Source organism: Enoplosus armatus, chromosome 12 (genome assembly GCF_043641665.1).
Source record: "Enoplosus armatus isolate fEnoArm2 chromosome 12, fEnoArm2.hap1, whole genome shotgun sequence".
NCBI lineage: Eukaryota > Metazoa > Chordata > Actinopteri > Centrarchiformes > Enoplosidae > Enoplosus > Enoplosus armatus.
This window is the reverse complement of record NC_092191.1, coordinates 17725960-17747674: the sequence shown is the minus strand read 5'-3', so window position 1 is coordinate 17747674 and position 21715 is coordinate 17725960. Positions and strand designations below refer to the sequence as shown.

General features: G+C 44.1%; 1 protein-coding gene across 1 annotated transcript; it reads right to left on the bottom strand.

Moving 5' to 3' along the window:
- Window positions 1-3020: 3020 nt before the first annotated feature.
- Window positions 3021-20867, bottom strand: srfb (serum response factor b). The gene is made up of 7 exons (XM_070916153.1): window positions 20493-20867; window positions 17060-17326; window positions 7760-7997; window positions 4697-4808; window positions 4022-4209; window positions 3808-3884; window positions 3021-3263 (listed from the first exon to the last, which is right to left on the bottom strand). The coding sequence occupies exons 1-7, from the start codon at window positions 20856-20858 to the stop codon at window positions 3168-3170; spliced, it is 1344 nt and encodes a 447-aa protein (XP_070772254.1). The 5' UTR covers window positions 20859-20867; the 3' UTR covers window positions 3021-3167.
- Window positions 20868-21715: the final 848 nt, after the last annotated feature.

Genomic DNA, 21715 nt, shown 5'->3' with positions numbered 1-21715 from the left:
TTGTCTTTCTTTATCATTGTTCATAATGTAAATATACACAACAAAAAGTTTTTTGTTTTTCTCCAAATGTTTTGTTTCATAAACCAAAAAAAAAAATCTAGGATGTACCAGGAGTAACATTTCTATTTTAATGGGAAACTTTTTTTAAATTGTCAATCATGCACACTTTTTAATCAACTCTTTCCAACTTGTTCTGTACATTTGTATATTGTATGTGTACAATAGCAATAGAGATATACTACCTGGTGTAAATGCATGCTTATACATTATTTTTCATTGTTGAAAGAAAGAAAGAGAAAAGGCAGTCCAGCCATCTGTAATGATTTCTTAGCTGTCAGCGCTTTGCTCTTTGAAGACACTGACGGGGAGATACGATGCCTTACTTCACACTGTGGATCTCTGAGGACTCCTAAAATTGATGTGTAAGGGGTTTCTGCTTCACTACGGTCTGTTGTGATCTTATTATGCCTATCTCTTGTGTTACATAGACTGTTTGGTTTGTGAAGATGTACAGGACTCTCAGTATAGTCAAAAATCTGATGCCAATGGATTTATTTTCTCGTGTCAGCTTAGACCAATCACTGTATGATGTTGCTGCGTTTCTTTATGTTCATCGCTGCTTTCCTCTGGTGTGACATGGGACGAGTCTCATTACGCTTCTCCGATCTCCTGGCCTGTTTGATTTTGTGATTGTGCAATGCATAATTGAAACAGTAAGGTGCATGCTCACTCCTCCTGCCTCTCCAGAGTAATTGTAAGTGATCACTGCAGTCTCTATCTCTCAGAGGCATCGGCTCATTAATTCCTCATCAGCTGTCTTCATTTCAACACTGTTGTGTTTCATTCAGGACAATATGGTTTTCTCCGTCCCAATTAAAAAAAAAAGTTCTTCAGCAGGACATGTGGTCATTCTTTGAACAGTTCGTGTTTCATCTTGGGTTTTTTTATTACAAAAATGTCTGTACAACAAAACAAAAATACACAAAATAACTTTTTTCAATGACAAGGTGAAAACCACAAAATCTGTTCAATAATCCCCTTTTTAAAATACTGTTTTTGAAAAACCACCAGATATTATGGGGGAAATTCAATGTCTTTAACCTGTAACTTTCCTATGCAAACAACCCTGCAGGATGACATGACATCATGTACGAGAACAGACCAGAGAACATCAAGCGTGAAAATGACCTCTCATGCTAGTGAATAACTGAACAGCAGTCAGTGCGGGTACTTTATCCTCTGTCAAATTCTCTCTGGCTCTGAGCCAGCCACGCTCAGTCATCCAGCTAATTCTGCAGAAATGAGTCAAAAATCTCTCTGGGCACAGCAGAGGATTGTATGACCAAAGTCATGTGACGTGTCCTGAAAATAAGTCAATCCTACATTTCCCTTGCCTTGCAGTGACTTAAAATCAGCCATGGAAAAAGAGGCACTATGGTGCAGAAAGAAGGCTCTCAGTCTAATAACTCATTCTTAGTGATTGCTGAGGTACACACTGAGATTGCAGTCAGCTGGGGTCTTACAGTTCGAGTTGAAGGAGTATATTAACATTTTAAAGCACCTGAAGTTACTTTTCCAAATTAAGAGATCCTTGTTACAAAAATATTCATACACCTTACTGTTGTAATAGTACAGCATTGAGACTGCACTGAATAACATCAAGTGCTTCCACACAAGGAAACACGAATGAATTGATAGCAGTATGGAATAGTCTATACAGTGTCTCATTAAACAAGCTGTGTGTCCAATGTCCTGACTGAAGTCAGTAGTAGCATCACACAGTTAAAAGTTCTGCAGTCTAGTGGAGGCAAATCAGAGCGACAGCTTTACAATGGATCGCTTTTTAAACAAATTAGACAACAAAGTTCAGGTATTTATCTGATGTCATGAAAACGTGTTTGGCACTCTCACGTTTGTTACCCCTGGAAGGATCAGGTCAACTACTGTGGCATTTAGAAATAAGTGAACAACTGAAATATCACTCGAAGGATATTAACTGTTAAGTTTTTAAAATGTCAGAATTGTTGTCATATTTCTGTGTGAACACAGATGAAAACATAGACAACATTATGTTCAACGCTGAGGTAAATGAAAAGAATTTCCATCAGATTGTCCTAATTTTAACACTTTCTACACTGAGAGTGCCAGATCAGGGCTTCATTAGAAAACCTCACATGCAGAACTGACGCACTAAATGATCAGGCCGTCAGCTCACTGAAAGCTAAAGTAAAGGATATGTTAATAGTAAACCATAAATATCTTATGTTTTACATGTTGTGACACAGCTACTTGATCCTGTTTGAGGGACAGCACTATAAACGTCACAATCAAAAAAGGTAGAAAAACATCCAGCGTTCTTTCTTCGTCTTGTAGTGATAACTCCCAACAGTATGACAGTATATCAACATGTGATGGTATATTAAATTAATTTACATATACATGTAAATAATTATTTTTCTTTATGCAAATCATTTTCATGTACATACAAAACCACTACGTAAAAAACAACTACATGCCGTTGCACAAACTAAACCAGGCTAAAAATACGAGCTATCAATTTAGAAAAACAAAACAAAAAAAAAAGACTATGTACATTTTTGAAATCAATAAGTGTCTTCCCCGCCCATTTACAAACCCCAGATATGCACACGCACACACACAGACACACACACTCTTGTGCACAAGTTGCTCACACTGGAACATTCAGACAAACAAATGTCTCTTTGGCTGGTGTGAAGCTGTGGCACCTTGCAGTGTGTGTGTACATGTAATTACACATTTGCAAAAACACACGCACACACACACACACACACAAAAAAATAACACCATCTAACGGCATAGAAAATAGCTTCCGATGATGGATGTAGTGATTTCCTATGCATTTGCGAATATATATATATATATATATTTATATACCAAAACATACTGTATAAGGGTCAGCCACACATATGCCCTTGATCGTGTGTATATATGTACTTTAAAGTCACATTCAGAAGTGTAATGTGAAACTCTGTAGGAAGGCATCAATAAATAGAGGTGTGTGTGTGTGTGTGTGTGTGTGTGTGTGTGTGTGTGTGTGTCCGTGTGTGTGTGTGTCCATGTGTCCGTGTGTGTGTGTGTGTGTGTCCGTCCCTGGGTCTGCCATGTTAAACAGCTCCAGCTGTCCGTCAGTCACTCTTTGAGTTCTGTGCTGCGTCCAGATTGACCACCTGGAGCTCCGTCAGGTTACTGCTGCTGCCGCTCGATTGCTGACCAATCACCATCTGGAACGCAACACAGCTACATCAGGAGACAATGCAGACAGCCAATCACAAGTCATCACATCACACAAATGGAAATCCTGCCACGCTGCATGCCGTTTATCATGGAGTGTAACGCTGTAAAAAATGCTGAAGTTTTTCTCTATGACATCACGTTCTGTACAGTGCAATTTAGACTATTATATAGACTTTCTAAAAGAAGTTTTATATAAGATCTTTCCAGTTGCATATAATCTAAATACCTATATATTTTAAACCAATTTACATAAATGAATGAACTTTATAAATTAAATAAAAAAACATTTTAACTCTGACTTCCATGCACTGCTACAGTGGTGTTTTGTTAAGTCTATTGCATGTGTATTTTGCTGCAAATCACAGGTAAAACAAGCTGCCAGCTGATCATTCATACAAAAAGAGGCAACAGGTGACAACCCTGTGGCCTGTGTGCCAGTGCTCTGTTAGGATGCATTAGTGCGGTCACGTGGCATGCTGGTTGCATAGGGAATATGAGAGTTTCACTTGTAAAATGCAGATCTTGCCGTACTGGGTGTAGCTGCACCGCTGAGACGGGAATCTGCACCGTGCCTGGAGGTGCTGTAAGGAACACCTGAGGGACAGCACCTGGGGGGAGAGGGGGGAGGGGGACATGGTTTTCAATCAGCAAGCTCTCTAGCATTATGTCTACTTGAAATTATTTACAAATTAGAAATGAATCCACATAAAAGTGTGTGTTCAGTTTGTGCTGTTCAGTGTCTCACCTGTGTCTTGGGCCTGTGCGTGGGACACCTGCATGGCCGGGGTGCCCTGGGAGAAGGCGTTGAGCACAGCCAGCCCCCCGTCAGCCAGCCCCGGCGTGGAAGCGTACATCACTGTGTGGGGGCTGGGGTACATCATGTGACCCGCCACAGACGTTGGCACTGACGAGGTGACGATGGTTGCTGGGAGACTCACAGTTGCTGGAAGGAGAGCAGGGGAAGGAGGAGGAGGAGGAGGGGGGAAAAGCACATGTCACACGGAGGGCATGAGGTGTGTACACACGTTGGCCAGCAGATGGTGCTTAGTATCCATTTAAATTCAACTGCTAATGCAGTGAGTAGTGGCACAATAACACTGTCCTCAAGGACACAAGAAGAATGAAAACAGTGCAAGCAGGACAAGTAAAATATCATTATCATTTTAAAAGGATTTTCTTGTAAAAATCTACTAATGTCAAGTGGGACAGCAACACACAAGCGGTCCCTATTTGCACTCATCGAGATGCTGTATACTTGTTTTGTTTTTTTCAAACTCAAATTCCATCACTTGTGTACAAACCCCCATCAGAATTTGATGGTGGTTTGTACACAAGTGATTACATGAATTTCGGAGACTGCACTTGAAATCTTCTGGTAACCTTTGGTAACCTCAGTCCTTTTTCAGAGAGGGGATTTGACCTACCTGTGGAGTTGGTGGAGGTGTGGGACATCTCGGGGCTGCTGTCGCTGTTGGAGGTGGACTGGGTGTTGTGGACCTGGATGGCCTGGAGCTGCTGGGGAACCCCCGCTCCTGGAGACACACAGAGGGAATACAGCTACTACGGTAAGTCATCAAACACCCCACACAGGGAATAGCAGTTGCAGTAGGAGTGTGGAGAGTGCAGCAGTGGGGGTGGCGTATGGTTAGCACTGGCAGTACTATTATCTGGAGGTAGTAGAAGTCGTTGTTAGCATTAGTAATCCTAGCATTCGGTGAATTGATTATTGGTCATAGCAGAAGAGGTAGCATTAGCAGTACTTGCAGCAGCAGCTCTGTGATGATATGATTATGATTAGTATAGGCGAGCACAGTCGTGGCAGCATGCAGAGCAGGTCACCTGTGAGGGAGACAGCAGCAGGGAAGCGGAAGACAGCCTGCTGTCCCTGCTGTGGCTGCGGGGCGGCGGCCAGGGCCTGACCATGCTGCCCCTGGAGGGCCAGGGAGTGCTGCTGCAGCTGGCTCAGAGGAATGGTGGGGGTGCCGGGGGGGAGAGGAGTGCCTGCTGGAGGGGCACACACACACACACACACACACACGGGGGAGAGTAAGACTAAATGTGAAAGGACAGTACAGTTTGAAAAAGTGCTAATAACTTCATTTCAGCCAGAGTACATTTCTACAAACGACTCACTTTGAGAAAACAACCTTCAGTGGCCCAAGACTTATGTTAAGTACCCACGTTTAGCTAGAGATGCAAGGTTCACAAAAATATTTGTTTCAATTTTCTGATGTTATCAAAAATCTAATATCATTTATCCATCTAGCAAGTTCCAGATCACTGGCCAGATAAAGATGAAGATATGGAGTTTTCTTGTAAAACAAACAGAAACTATGTTTACTCTGCGTTTCCCATCAAAACACACAGTTTAACATTTAGGTCTTGATGCATTTTCTTCCTCAAAAAACATTTGTAAAGCCATTATTAAAAATGCTTTAAATTGTGCATTGTTTCCATCCATGTTCTCATGGGCATTCATCCATGTGTTCTTCCTTTGCTTTGTTGGCGGGTGACAAATGTCGGAATCAACAGAATAGCCTGAATAGCCCGCGTGCACATGCCTGTGTACCCTTGTGCATGTGCACAATACAAACAAAACAGGGATCCACTTGCAACTAGAGGTCAAAATCTCCACAGGGTACCTTTAAGTTGGTGTTGCACTGTAAATTCATGTTTATTAGGCTACTTAATAAAAAGGTAAGTGGAAAAAATGCAAATGTTCAATAACAGTTTTAATACATACGTGGTTGCTAAGTCAAGTGACAAATACTGTATGACTGTATTAAGTGGTTGACTAGCACATTGACATTTTAGTTTACTTTTGGCACTCAAACACGTGTGAATCAGCAAATCTGTTATGTGACTTGTAATATTCAAATCCTTCCTAACTGTAAAGATGTGTCATTTTGTGAACCCCAAATTCTTTTCAAGATGTTGCAAGATGTTTCAATTTTCTATTTGTTTTTTTGTTCTAAAATGTCAGATATCTGGTTTCAGAACATGACTCTGGAGTTACGCCCTCACATTTGGTCATATGCTCCATAGACAGTTGCTGCAGTGGGGTGGGCAGGCCCTGTCAAGCTGTCAGCTGAGGAGGTTTTAGTGTGGGAGGGTGTGTTGTTCCACCTGGCACTGCTGCTATGTGCCAGACAGGTGGTGAAGAGGAGAGAGGGAGTGAGCGAGCAGAAGAGAAGCAAAGAGTGACGCAGGAGAGGGAGAGAGAGAGAGAGAGAGAAGGCTGCAGGAGGAAGAGAAAGAAAAACGAGGAGGGATGGACAGAGACGCTTGCCTGGATGTCCCTTCAGCTGTCAGTCAAAATAACATACAGGACCCATTAGTGGGCATCATGTGACTGTGACTGAGTGTCTGTTCAGCTGTGACAGAGCACTGACAACCAACACTCTGCAACAACTAGCAACTGACGAGCACTGGGCCTGTTCGGCAGACTCTTGTCTACATAATAACAACAATAACAACAACATACACAAAAAAGATCGCAGCAGCCAGCATTTAAGAGTCAACCAGCCTTTTCAAATTGTTCATGTCATGGACAGTCCAAGTAAATGTTCCAGAGCACTGAGCTTCTTACAGACGGGATATTAAATGAAATTATAGTGAAATTCAAATAATCTTCATGTCTTTGGAGGAATCGTGACCTCTTGGCGTCCCCGTGCCCCACTTGGAGACCCACAGATGTAGCCCCAGTATTTCTCAGCACACCCACCATGAAAAGGGAGTGTAATGAATAATTGCAGGGGGAAAGCCAATTTAGAAACACTTTAGGGATCCCCAAATCAGAGCCTGCTGCCCTTAAATCCTGGTTGAGTTGGTGCGGTAGAGATCCCTTGTGTTTCAGAGTGTGTCTGTGAAGTCCCCCTTAATGAAGGGTCATGTCTAGTTCAAGACCACTCTGTCACAAAGCTCCGGCTCCACAAAGTACACCTCAATTATAATTTCAGCACAAGCCACCGATCCTTCGTTGAATATTCATGACTAATTACGGGCCATGTTCATCAGCCCTCATTGCCAGGTCTATTGTGTCCCTCTCACCTAATTATTCCTGTCCCCAAGTGACAATCAAAGGCAGGGCCAGTCGCCAATAGATGTGGCTTCCCTGGATACCGGGGTCTTTGTAAAACCTGAGGGCGTTGAGTGTTTATGACTGGCTATGAAGGGTTGTAGTGTGATGTAAACAGCTCGAAGAGAGAGAGAGAGAGAGGGAGGGAGGGAGGGAGGGAGGGAGGGAGGGAGGCACGACCACCCCGAGATGATGGCTGAGGTCTGCAGGGCCATTCAAATTCTAATCAGGTAATAAGCTAGACAACGCTGTGACATTAACAAAACATGAAGGCCGGCAGACGTGTCAGTTCCATTCTAAAGGATGAAGTTGGGACAAACAAACCATGAAGAAAATAATTAAGAATCGTAACAGAGCTCTGGGTGTTGAAGTAAAAGGCACCCTGTGTTTTTCTCTCCTACATACCGGGCATGAAAGTGAAACCGCCGGGCAGCTGCATCACCCCCGTGGAGGCGCTGGTCTTGAGGACGGTACCGTTAGCGCTGACGTTGCTGCTGGCCGAGACGGGTGCCAGGTAGTTGGTGATGGGGAACGAAGGTCCGCTGCTCACCTGCATGGTGGTGGAGGTGGTGGGTACTGTGGACTGGGCGCTGCTGGTAGTGCCTGGTAGGCTAGCCACCGTGAACGTCGGCTTCAGTGTATCCTGTGGGAGAAGACGGGACGGTCATTGGATGAAATTACATTAGTATTGGATTCTCTCAAGGATTTTAGAGTTAGTTTTTAATGGTGAAAATCGAAGCACCAGAAGCTGAGATATCAAGACTTTTCATCCCGAGTATGGGTCAAGCTCCAAAAACACTGGCTCCTACAATTCCCATAATGCAATGCACCTTTCAATCCCCACATCTACAGTTTGTAAAACAGGCTTTCTGTGAAGACTTTGAAGTCTCAAGCCAAATCCAAGATAATCCTGATGACGTCATTGGGGTTATCTTGACGAGTAAACTCAAACTTGATGTGTAATGTGATGTGTATCGGTGGAGTGCCCCTTTAAGATTCTGTTTTTGACCACCTGGAAGTTGCTAGTATTTCAAACTGATGCACTAGTACTTGCTCCACTCTGCTATAACCCATTAATTCCAGTGGCTGCGAAAGCAACATCAGAAGAGTTTCATACGAGGACACCTAAAACAACACAATTAATGGGGCTTTTCCTCTTTGAGCAGCTGAGAGCAGGGTAGGCAGGAGAAGAAGGAGGCTTTAATACTTATACACTGCAGTATTTTCAGGGATCAATGGATGGGTGACAAAAACCAGAATGAGGGCAAAATACATAAACAAGGTAGAGAAACAGGCTGGGACCCCCCCTAATTGCATCCATATGTAAAACTACTCAGCAGTGCAGGGAGCGTTTCTCTGAGCAACTCCACTCTCAAGTCTTAAAAGAGCAATAAGTTGGAGAAAGAATCTTCCAATTGTCAACACTGAATGTATGAAATCAAATCCTATTAAAATGCTACTCGACATAATGCCCATAAACATATAATGCCCGAGAGAGAAAAAGATCTAGAAATCCTACCAGGTGTGTCGGAACATGAGTGTGTGTGACACACACCTGAGTACTCACAGCATTGTCCATTCATCTAGCTCACTCCAACTCTACTGAAGAGTAACAAAAACACCATTTCTGCACTCATATTTTGCGTAGTTACTATGACAACTAACTGACCATAACCAACATGACGTCTCAGTAAAAAAAAAAGAAATCAAGCAGATGAGGTGCTCACATAAACTTAAGATCAAACGAGGCGAGGCGTAGCGTTACACCATACGATAATGTGAACATCCATCGAACAGTGGAGCAGGATGTGTTGGTGAGTGGGCTGCATGATAAGAGCAGGGTAGGCGTTAGGCACGGTAGGTTTAGATGTGCTTTATAGTCCTGTCCTGTTTCCATGCTCTTACATACTTATCACTTGATACTAATGATCTGTAATAGCAGTATGTGGATAAACCTACACGTTAGAACATTTCCCCGTGGGTTCAGTGTCCCTTGAGGGTTTCATTAAACATACAGAGACGTTGCTGAGACACATCAGTTGAGGCAGAATATTCTCTATTGGTTTATGTTAATAAGGGCTGTGATCACAAGCAGGAAAACAATGGGAACTGTGGCAAGGTAAGAGGAAGGGCCCTTCAACAATGAATGGGAGCTACGCATGCTGTGTCCCAGTTCAGTGTCTTGATCATCTGATTGTGGCCAAGAAATGCAGCTTTCTTTTGCCCTAATTTGGAGGACACAACCGCTGTGTCCTTTGCAGTCCCCAGTATCCCATAATGCATTGTGCACACTTCAATCCCAGGGTCGAGTCCGACCAGGGACCTTTGCCATCGTAGTTTAAATGTCATGGGGAGTGCAACTCAGCCTGTGAAAACAGTTGTGTAATGTCCTCCAAGAAAATAGATAACCCTGATGATGTCATCAGGGCTTATCCCATACTAGGGACTAAAAGTCTACTATGTGGCCTCTCTACTGGTTTGATTTTGATGATTCCTTTTAAATCTGTCTCTTCTGAGTCTCTCAACTTCATAGAAGTTCAGTACTTCACTAGAGTTAGAGTACCCCTTTAATCAGTGGGTGATACAGGGAAATTAAAATTATGCTGTATTTATTATTAACCTGGTACACTATTTGTTAGTTGTCCATCATGTATTGATGTGAAATGTTAAAACTTGCACTATAAACTCTGGTACTATGGAATTTGTGAACCCAGTTTCCCAGTGGTATTTACACTGAGGCCAGTTGAGGGCAACTTCCTGGTGACAAACCATTCTTTTCTGACTGAGCCTGAACCATCCAAAGGACACACCTTCACAGGCCTGATCCTTTGGATGATCCAGCCTCTGTATTGGGACGAACCTATGGTGCCATAGCACTAGCACTCTGCACAGTGCAGCAGTATAACAGACGAGGTGAGTGAATAGTACAGGTTCAGTATCCGGAAACACAGCCATGAGTCACAACAGACAGACTTAGCAAGCAAGTGAACATGGTATGTGGCATCCTGTAAATTTGATATTCTGAAAAGACACATGCATTATTAATAACAGAAGGGTAATGTAGGAGCAGGCTAGGCCAACCTCTCTCAGCAGCAAAGCACTATTGGTTTTTATATGTGACCGATTACATGGGTGAGAGGTGGAGGATCGAGCATGGACTCCACTGATAAGGCCTTCCAACCACACACTACCATGCAAACATGTAGCTGGAGCTCCAGTCATTACAGTAACAGCTCACATCTTAATATTTAAGATAGTCTGCTAGTATGGCTCACTGCAATGAGTAAGCAAAGGGTTTTTTTATTTGAGGAAACCCAGAGCAAAACACATAAATAAGGGTGTCGCAGTTAACTCTTAAGTCTTCTGGGCCTCATTACGTACAGCTTTGCTAAGCAGGTGGTGTTTTACACAAGCTGCTCTGAATCCACACAAGTATACAAAACTAAAACTAAAACGTTAGTAGTCTGCAGCTCAGTTCCAGGCCCTGCTGAGGGGCTCTGACAGTCCAAGGTCCTTTACCTCTTTAGTTAAACAGCAGCTGGAAAGCCAAAGGGGGGGGGGGTTTACAGAGGACTCAGTTGTTCTGCCCTTTCAGCCCAAAAGGAAAACAGACTAAATTCACACAACAACGATCACCCATCTACTGAACGGCTATCAGTCATTCATCACAGAGTGATTACCGACAGTTAGACCTCGACACAGCTGTCACCACATCTTCATTCTCCCAGGAGACTTTACAGTTTAGGTTGAAGTAACAGTTTCATTAATGTTTACTCAAACTATTACATATTATAAAGACGAATATGAACGATATTATAGAATGTCATGACAACTGGTAAAAATCTTTAAGATCAAGTCAACTGTTCTACTTGACACTGGAGATAAAGTGCATCAAGAAAGCGAACTGTGGTGTGGCAGCAAGTAGCACTTTTTAGCCACAGTAGCAGCAGAGTGTGTGTGGCGGTGTGTGGCAGGCGAAGCAGAGTCCGACCTGTGTGAGGTTTGGGACTTGGGACTTGGGACAGGATAGGGGCGAGAGTGCAAACAGCTGAGGGTACAGACAGCTGGGAAACCTGAGCACCTCTGAGGGGAAATTAACCCTTTCCAGGCCAGCTGAGGCAGCAAGAGGCCACGCGTAAAGACAGCCGCCATCTGACACTTGGGAGTTCTCACCATCGGGGGCTGCACAAGAATAACTGAATTTCTGTAAGAGACAGAGACACTTCACCTTGTACTATTGTTAAAAAGAAAGAAATAAAAAACAAGATGGCTCACTAAAGGGAGAGGGTCACTTTGTTCCAGCTTCTGCATATTACAACCCTCAGTGGAGAAATAAATGGCTGCTTAGATCCAACAAGGACTAAAAGAGTATGGCTTCAGAAAGCGTAAGCTGATTGATCATCTGGGTTTTGACCTATGTGGTAATCCAAGAGTATAGTCAAACTGCCAGTATCTCTGTGACCTACATAGCACGCTTCACCTGACCTACTGCTTTGTTTGACCATCTCCATGTGTCTCCTGCTCAACTGGCCAGTCTATAAACAGCGCTGGCTTTTAGTTCACAGTCAAGGCAGTGCATAGTAAACATAGGCCACAGGGGTGTAATGCATGCCTGCAGACCAGAAGTAAGAGCAGAGAATCATCTCGGTGATGTAGCCAAAGCCTCAGCGCTGTCATTTCCTGTCCATCTCCTGTCCATCTCCTGTTCCCTCTAACACACAGATACATCATGCCATCTCCATCACTAAAAATGGACCCCTCTGCTGTTGTATGCGAACGCACAGGAAGTCTGAATAGTATATCCAATACAATATACTAGAGCTGAGACAATTAGTTGATTAATCAATTGTTCTTAAGTTGCAGCCATTTTGATGGTGATCATGAAAGTCATTTTTAAAGAAAACTTTACCAAGTTCTAGCTTCTTAATTGGGACGATTTCCTGCTTTTCTTTGTCTTGAGTTATATTGAACTGAATATTTTGGGGTTTCTGACTTTTTGTTAGACAGTGAGCAAGTTGAAGACGTGACCTTGGGCTCTGGGAAGTTGTGAGGGGTAACTGATTAGTACTAGGCAAATGAATTGATAGTACAATCATTAGTTGCAGCCCTACAATATATAATATTATTTATTACTCTATCCTTCATTCTACTTGAGGATACTAGTTGAGTTGGATACTCTGAATAATGGCCATAAAGATTTGTATAAGCCTGAGAGGAAATGGCGAAGAGATTTTCTTTCACAAACACAAAAGGGGAAACATGCCACTTAGCATAATTAGGTACCAGAATGTAACAAATGAAGTCACAATTTATGGTCGTGCGAATGGAGGGCTGAGTCGTCTGGAATAAGCAATGAATCCTCTGGACTCAAGACTGCACGGCCACTGAAAGCACCCTCCGTAACATGCAAACTAATCCATTTTACAAGAGAGGGACATTATTTTACTCCAGCAACAGAGAGGTCTCAGGGAGTAGACATTCTGCCCCTGCTATACCCACAGTGAACATATGAGAAATCCTAATATAAAAAGATCAGGAGACAGAATTCAATAAACGCAAACCAGCAATCTTATATACACACACTCACTCTTGGGTAGTGGTGCTACAGAAACAGCAAAGTGGCGAAACATTTTCTTGTAGCTCTTTAAAAGTCCTTTCAATATGCTGGTTTCCAAAATATTCTGCGTTCTTAAAGGGTTCTATATATGGTAAAAAATAAAAGCCTCCTAACATTCACAGACATCATACGAAAGAGCCCGTTTTAAAAGCAAGAGGAAATGAGAGGGTAATTAAAAAGAGGAGGACACAAATGATTCCCTATTCATGAGGGATTAATCATTCCAAATTGAAGGTGACAACTGGCAGGCTAGTCCAGTGTTGGTCGGAGAGCCCATTGTGCAGTTTACTGGTGCCTGGTCCTCGTCTAATCTCCCATTTGCTGGCTCCCATCTCCCAGTCTGTCACCCTGCCAGCAACATGGAATTTGCAGCTCCATTTGGGACTGCTAAAAAAGGCAAGGCAGCCCAAGTGGAGGAGGTGCAGCCAATGGCGGCTGACCTGTCCAGTTGCTTGCTGTAAAATAAGGGGGTGGAAGGGGGGAGGGGTGGGGGGTGACATAACGATGCCTTCCTCCCTTCTAACACGGCCAACATGCTGCTCTCTCTCCAACACCGCCACCTCTCTCTTCGTACAGGCTGTTTAAGAGCAGCCTGGTGATAAGAGCACATATCTGAGCAAATTAGCTTTCCATTATCTCAGTGATTCTCTCGTGTCACTCACTTCAAGCCACTGCTCTGCCCCAACAGCAGCATGCAGATTGGAAGACAGAGGAAAATTTGTAATAAGAGAAAATACTTCAAGTACAGTTTGCCTTTTAAGACTGTGAATTAATTATCAAATCACTAATTTATCCAGGGAAACTATTTCAAATTCATACACACATGCACATTTACATGCGTGCAATATGATGAATAAAGAGGCTGTCAATGTCAATGCAGGGACAACATACGTGTCAGCTGTTGGTCGGGACAGTGGCCTCAGTGTGTACGTTTTCAGTGGCAATGACAATGTGATCTGTGCTCACGAGCAGAACAACAAATGAACTTTAACAGGATTACAACAGTGAGTGAGAGTGAGAGAGGGATGAGTAAGGGAGGAAAGGAGAGAGAGAGTGAGGGAGGGAAGAAAACCAGAGAAGACTGAGAAATCTATCCTAAGCCAGATCCTCTAAGCAAACATGAGTTGTGGGATTTGCCATCCCCGTCCAAAAATAACCCAAAAAGCATAAAAACATCTGTACTGCAGGCATGTCTGATATCAAGAAGCAGCCACAGAAGCTGTGAACAATCTTTGGTTACAACAGAAACGAACTATCAATGCTTCACGCTTTTCCCTTGGCCTACCTCATTCACCTCTACATCAGACACTACACTTCCCAGAATGCCTTCCTACACCTCTGAGATAACAGTCTTGAACTTGTAGTCTTCAGCTGTTGGTTTTATGTACTTAATGTGCAATAGCAACATTCAGTAAAAAGCGGTACTACTACGGTAATACAGTTTCTGGGTTCTGATCTCCCACTGCTAGACTACATCTTGCAAGCTCAGTCTTCAGTACCAGAGTTAGGTCTGGTGACACATGAATCAATTCAGCCCAGCAAGATATGCATTAGGCCAATCAGCAGATGATGAGATGATAATGTGACTCACGGCCTTTTCAAAGTCTCAAACGTTAAACGCTCACACAAAGCTGTCAACTATGAAAACAAGAAGTTGCGGGGTGATACAGAACATGACTCTGAAATTGCACCACGCATTACTCTAAACGTTGGTGAACATGATGAATATTTCTAGAGAAGCCGCCCTGTTTTTCCACATCGAAATTCAGAAGGAAACTGTCAATTGTTTACCATGTGAAATGACTTCTGTCTTGAGCTAAATGTTACATGTTGAACATTGTGGGATGGCTTTGTTAGGCTTTTATTTTGGTAGACTAGCACCTGAAGCTAAAGTTTAATATTGATTAAAGATGCACAAATCCAATCCACCAGAACGGTATCGGTGCCGATACTGACATTATTAAGCAGATTGCATATTTGCAGATCCACATTAAATACAATTTCTTCATTGGTGTCATTCTACGTCAATCAAACTCCGCTATGCCAGTGCTTGAGAAAAAAACAAAATGGATGCAGAGTTACATCACCAATTGCTGTTGATATTTCAAAATCTTTCCATTTCTCAGGAGTTTTCTTTGAATCCAGCGCGAGTAACATAGGAAACACACGTTTACACCAGAATTTCTGCCATCACATGATTTTACGAGCAATCCTTACAGCACTAAATCACGTCTGCTTCACTTATCTCCTAAGCCTCTCTCTTTTGCTTCTCCAAAATGTGCTCCACTTCCCCCACCGGCCATCACAAACCCTGAACTGTTTAGACTAGCTCGGATTGTATGTGTGACATACTGCTCTCTTGATGAATAGTGTCCAGACGCTGCAGAGGTGCACGCAACAGACCTACTGCACAGAAACGATCCCTCGAAATCGAGGCCTCCGAATCCACCTGCCGTGGATAACAGTGCTAACCATAACAGTGCTGATCCTGACATGGATCACACAGAGACAATCTGTAGCGTGTCCCTCTGTGAGCGGTGTTCGCGGGGCCAATGCTGGTCTCCCACACTGATTATTGCAGCGGGGACAGAAGTCACAGCGTCACCACCAGCCACCTAAATAGACGTCACATGAAACTGAACGCAAAGTATCGCTCAAATGTTTCCATTCCACCTGCTCATATCTTCATCCATACCTCCCCTCCATATCACTAAATGAAGGGGGGGGGGGGGGGGGATCACAGGACTCCAAAGACAGCTGCAGCTTATAAGGAATGTGAGGGGCCTCAGCCAAGAGAGCAGGCAGGGAAACCATACCATATATGGCAACAGAGGCAGAATCTAATTTTTATCAATGAGCAGAGCGGGCATGAGAGCTGGCTTAACATGCGAAGGTTGATCTCCCATCCCTGACGGTGTACGGTACGCGTTAGTTAGTGCCTTGTGAAAACAGCACCCAGGCAAACAGGCCTGGAAGTGTCCGTCTTCAAAGGGGCGGATTTAAGCAGTGTAAACAGAGGAGGGAATCTCGGCTTCGAGCACGTGATTGCGCCAAGGTGTGTGGACAGTCGAGCGTGAGGTTATCGCTTCTCTTCAAAATCTCAAAGACCCCAGGTTTAAGAGCACTTGCAGTAATGCAGTAGAAAGTACAGGGTGTTTCATTAGGGATGAGAATGGGTCACACAATCATCTAATGAAGATTATGATCTTTTATCACTTTTTAAAATCTCACTTCCTAAATTCAACTTATTACCGGCAACTTAACCGGTAGAGGGTTAACAAGTTTGAAAACTGCACAAAATGTGTGATATTCCAATATTTTCAGAAACAGAAGTTCAGTGTTTCACCCATGAACACAAGACAGCTCCATCCCAAAATCAAAGATAAACACCAAAGTCCTCCATATAGCAGGCTGCGAAGTTCTCATCCTAACGCAGCCCAGACCTGCTGTGATTTATCTTTCAGAGTGTTACGAGGCTTTCGTGGATGAGAGGTCAGAAAGGTAAAGTGTAGACAGCTCCCTTTAGTAAGTGGGATAATGCTCTACATATTATCTGGCTCTCCCTGTAGTCTAGAGCCCTTTGAAGGCCCACTGAGACTTTTTGGTTTAATTAAAAAAAGACTTGGTGCTCAGAACCAAACCACAAGTCCTAAACAGAGGCCTCACATATAACAGGCAAAAGTTCAAAACTGTGTTTACAATAGGACAAAGATTATTTTCCACAACTGCTTGTGGGTTTGATTTATTTGCTCTCCTCGTGTGCTTGTCTAGCCTTTTTTGGAGAGATTTCCCACTATATCCATTAGTGACTCTCTATGGTGCTTTATCAGTTTTTTTTTGTTTTTTTTTTAATTCGCACTGCAGTTCTCCGTTAGAAAGCAGACAGTCAGTGAGTCACAAAGACTTCAACTCAAGTACCTTTGTTGCTGAAAGCAGGGGAAATGGGCTGTGGGCAAAGTTACAGAAATGAGTGCATTCAATTTCGGGGATTCACAGCTGCGGCCTCACTACAGTCTTCGCACCACAGATGGAGTGCATTCTTCCTTTTTGTCTACAACAGCAGACCATCCCCCTTTTTTGATTCTCACCTTTGTGTCACCCATGCTCTCCGACTCAGACACCTGGTAGGTGAGGTCCGTCTCCTCAAAGCCCGTGGCACTCATGCGCTGGTCCATGGAGGGGTCCGAGCGCGGTGGTGAATCCGGCGAGTTGAGGCAAGTTTGGATCAGGGCTTTGCCCGTTTCACTTGTGATCATGGGTTGGAGTTTGCGGGTTGCAAAAGTGTAGACGTGACCCGTTTCACTGGCCACAAGCAGCAGAACCTGGGTGCCCGTCAGGGTGGAGAGTTCATAGGCCTAAGAAAAAGAAAGAGGAACATCAGGCTCGAACTCAAACAATCAGAAAGACCTGGCTCACCTAATTGGGGCTTGGATTACCTTCAGACAAAGCAATCTGTACTAGGAGGTGAACATCTGGAAAAAAAAAATAAGTCAGCCAAGAAAAACACTAGAATCTAAAAATACCACTGTAGTGAACTCTGATGTATAGCACATATGAAGCTAAAACAACATGAGATAAGGCTCCCAGAATAAAGAGTGTGATATAGCTGAGAGACTGATTGCAGCAGGGGGACTGGCTTGCATTGACAGGGGGAGTAGTTGTAATCCGGTCCTGACGGAGGACACGAGGAATCCTTCTAAACACGCAGAGGTAGCTGGCCGTGAAACGTGAGGCCGCCATCACAGTCTGCCGCCTCGTCATTCATTATACAGCATGCAGACTCACTCACACCCGAGCTACCCGGCGTAAAGGAAAGGCACCACACACACACACACACGCACGCACACGCAGTGAACCCCTGAGAAAGCCTTTTTATCTAAATGAGTCATAAGTTATGTGGAGGATGCTTCTGGTGCTGTGAAGGCACAGTGCCATTACCATCACCTTGGTAAACACAGTACAGCCGGAGCTTGCTGATAGATGTGCCATTGTAAGCTGGAGTGCAATACTCTGTCAGGCAGAGCAAGGAGGAGGAGACGAATCACATTCAAATTTAAGGATTTTATTGAGCGGTTATAAAACCATGCATTCATGCTGGTGTTCCAACACTGTGTTCATTATGGGCCATATCAGTCCAACCCTCTATATCTGGGCACACGCTGAAGCTGATCGTATAATTGCCTTTTGTGTGCAATAATATGATGACAGAGCACAGCAAGGCTAATGATGACTAGCTACTGCTACAATGGCTCAATGCTACACCACACTTGTTTCACCTGAGCGCCCAGATATAGAGGGTTGGGCTGATATGGTTTTTGGAGTTTGTAATGAAGAACAGTGTTAAAAGGAATCTCTGGCTGGTTGTACAATTCACCTCACCGACCGCTAATGCAGCATTACAGAAGCAGGTTATGAACTACACAGCTCCAGTCATACTCTTTCACTACCATCTCCTTTAAGTAGCTCTGCAGCAGCTACAGAGGGGTCTCCAACAACATAGCCTGATGTTTGGCCAACATCCAGGGCAAAACAGGACTCATTTTTCAACTTAAGTGTGCTAGGTGGCAGCACAAACTAGACCTACACAATGCTTTACTAAGTTTCCTTGCGCTGCTGATTTTCTCATAAATATTCATGACTGCAGGGTGTATGTGTGTGTGTGTAATGTTGGGGGGGGGGGTCTTTACATTAAAGAGCTGGAGCCAGTAAATGTTTTGCTGAATAATATCAACTAACTGACTAGTTGTTTCAGCACTAGACATAACATGGCAAGAAAAGGTGTAAATAATAACATTGATAATGGCTGCATTCTATTTAGGTGAGCCAGCTTCAGGGCCCTGGCATTGTGCATGTTTGCATGGCTTATTGAGGCTCCTAAATGGAATGGAGCCACAACTTATGTTATTAGCAACATGATGAGTCAATATGTCTGCCTTGAAAACAGCCTATTGAGCAGACTTACAGAAAGAGCAAAAATGAAAACATGCTCTTCGCTGGACAAATAATGTAACCAACAAAAAAGGGAACCACAAGTATTAATTGAGTGCTGCAAACTGAGGTAACAAGTTGTATTGTGCATGCATGTAACCTACAGCATACATTAGAGGAGAACAAAAAGGCCTGTGCTTCACTCACCACATCCTTCAATATGAAACTAGGCTCATGCTAGAAACCAGTTTGAGACCAGTCTACTATGAATCTTCCCACTCCACCCACCTGTCAATTTTTGTGATGGCTGACATAGTGTAGGCAACATTTTCAAAAACCTCCATCCGCGCAGTGTGTCAAATAGTGTTCATGTTGCCAAGAGCCTACATAAAGACACCTCAGTTTCCACGACAACAGTCTGGGATACATAAAAAAAAGAGAAATACAGCAGAGTACTCAGTGCAGGCGCTTCAAAGTAACAAGAGGAAACTCTTGCACTACAATAAAGCATGGCTTACAAGTGTTTATTTAACATCATAATGAAAAATGTCTACAGCAAAACAACTGCTGTGCCTCCGGTCACCAGCTGACCTCATCTCCGAATAATCAACCTCCACATAGCAATACTGTATCATGGCAGCAATTGTGTGCTTTAGTTGTTCAATCCAGAGAAATATTGCTTTGCCACTAAACATAATAGACAGTAATGGAGGCTATTATGACTTCCATGGAGCAAACTCTGTCATCTTTAATGTCACCTGCTTCCAGGGCCAACTAACAAAGCTGAAACCAAGACGAGTCATCGGTGGATGAGGCTGGACGCTGGCATCATAAATGCACAATGCCATAATGCATGCACAGACAGTCCCCCAGCTTCTCTCTTCTGTTTGAGTGCTCTTTGACTGTCCTCTGATCTGTTTCCCTGGGGTTTAGTCAGCTGTTGGCACCTACAGGCCTACTGCTGCTCACCATTGCATGGCTGCCGCCTGCAAGCGAAGCCCTGCCTTCACAGTGACAGAGAGAACAGCCTGTGTGCACTGAGGGTTTCTGATGGGAACTACATCCAACAGTTCTAGGCCTGTCTGTCAGTGTGTGAAGGTGTATGGGTATGTGTGCATGAATGAGTATGTCGGTTTATCTGGAAATCTGTGTGTGTCAGGCCTTGTGTGTGTGTGTGTGATAGCTGGGGTGGGCATGGTCATAAATAGAATTGTCATTTGCTCAAGTCTATTTAAAGCTCATTGCCTACGATGAATGTTCTGACTTTCTTACATCCAGTGAGTCAGTTTGTGCCACAATTGTTTGTCTTTGATAAAAAGGAAGATTTTACTGCCAATAGCAAGTCAACAGCCTCTAGGTACATCATAGGGTCACTACTGACAACGTTTTACATTTGCATTGTGGCCATTAGAGTTACCAATGCAGCACTTCCCCATTGGTGTTATGCTTGTACAGGTTAACCTTACTGTTAATCCCATGAATGAATGAATACACAGCACCATAAAGTACACTGTATCTAGGCCAAGCAACATCTGAGAGACACTCAAATCAAATGTTACTGTAGTTGAATGAGATCCAAACCACCTGACTCACCTTTTTCATAATACCCGTCTTCCTCTTGCTGAAAGTGGTGTAACGTCTCAACTTGTTGTCTATAAATTCCATCTTTATCTTCACGCGCCCACGTGTCTTTTTCCCCGGCTTTGCCCCCGCGACCCCGCCGGGCACCATGCCGTAACCACCGGGAGGTACCCCCACCTCCTGCCCCGTCACCGCGGCTTCCATCTCCGCTCTCTCTCGCTTCACCCCTCTCCTGCTGTCCCCGAGTGAACCCACGGGGTCATCATCGTCTCCGGAGTCCGAGTCATTGTCCGAGCCGCTGCACAGTGGAGCACTCTCTCTGTCCGGGTCGAACCTGGCTCCGTGAGCCAACACAACTCCCGTGTTTAGCCCCACCATGTTGCCCTGGATGGCGGTCTGCAGAGGGGTTACCCCGGTACCGTTCCCCGGTCTCACACCTCTCGGACCCCCTGGACCATTAGCCCCCAGCATCCCGACGGCGTCTCGTTCCCCCTGTCGCCCGGCAACACCGACTCCCTCGCTGACCCCCGGTAAAGCTAGCCCTGCTCTGACCAAAACGGGACGGATCCCGCTGCCGACAACCCCCGAACCGTGTCCTGTGGTACCTCTGCCTGACACTGACCCGTTTCCTGATGGTGCCGATCCAACCCGGCTCGGTAACATTCTATTTACTGGACCGAGTCTCTAAACACCAGCCGCACAAGCTGGAGCGCGTTGTTTCTCCAACGACTGATAAAACGCAAACACGCCTGGGCCACAGAATGTAAACAAACCAGGCCAGTCGGTGGTTTGGAGACTCCAGGAAATTACCGAGACAAACTTTCGAAAGTGATGCTGCCCCCAAGACCCTTCAACCCCGGCTCAGTTTGGTTCACCCTCCTCCTCTATTTCCAAAACTCCTAACACTTTCTCAAAAAGGAAAACGCGAAGAGCGCCCTCGATATCAATCCGCCATGTCACGTAGTCCGCACTGCGAACCGAAAATAACGCTAGTGTCGGCCTGTTAGCATCCATGTGTTAATCTCTACTCCATCAATAACGCAATGTGTATCTCCTCATGATTCAGGGACGCATAAAAATATCTCATTTTAGGACAACGTTTACGAGAGCGGATGGATATTACAACCCAGGAACTACTTCCCTCCTTATAAAGAGATACAATGTTTCCTTATTTGGTGCTGTCTCTCCTTATTTGGTGAGTCACAGCGTCGCCTATCGATTGGCTGAGGATTATC

Coding starts and splice junctions, on each gene's coding strand:
- srfb (XM_070916153.1), bottom strand. CDS start 20,858: ATGGTGGGGCTAAACACGGGAGTTGTGTTGGCTCACGGAGCCAGGTTC. Junction 17,327..20,492: donor AGACGGGTATTATGAAAAAG/GTGAGTCAGGTG, acceptor TCTTTTTCTTAG/GCCTATGAACTCTCCACCCT. Junction 4,809..7,759: donor CGGTTTCACTTTCATGCCCG/GTATGTAGGAGA, acceptor GTGTGTCTCCAG/GAGCGGGGGTTCCCCAGCAG.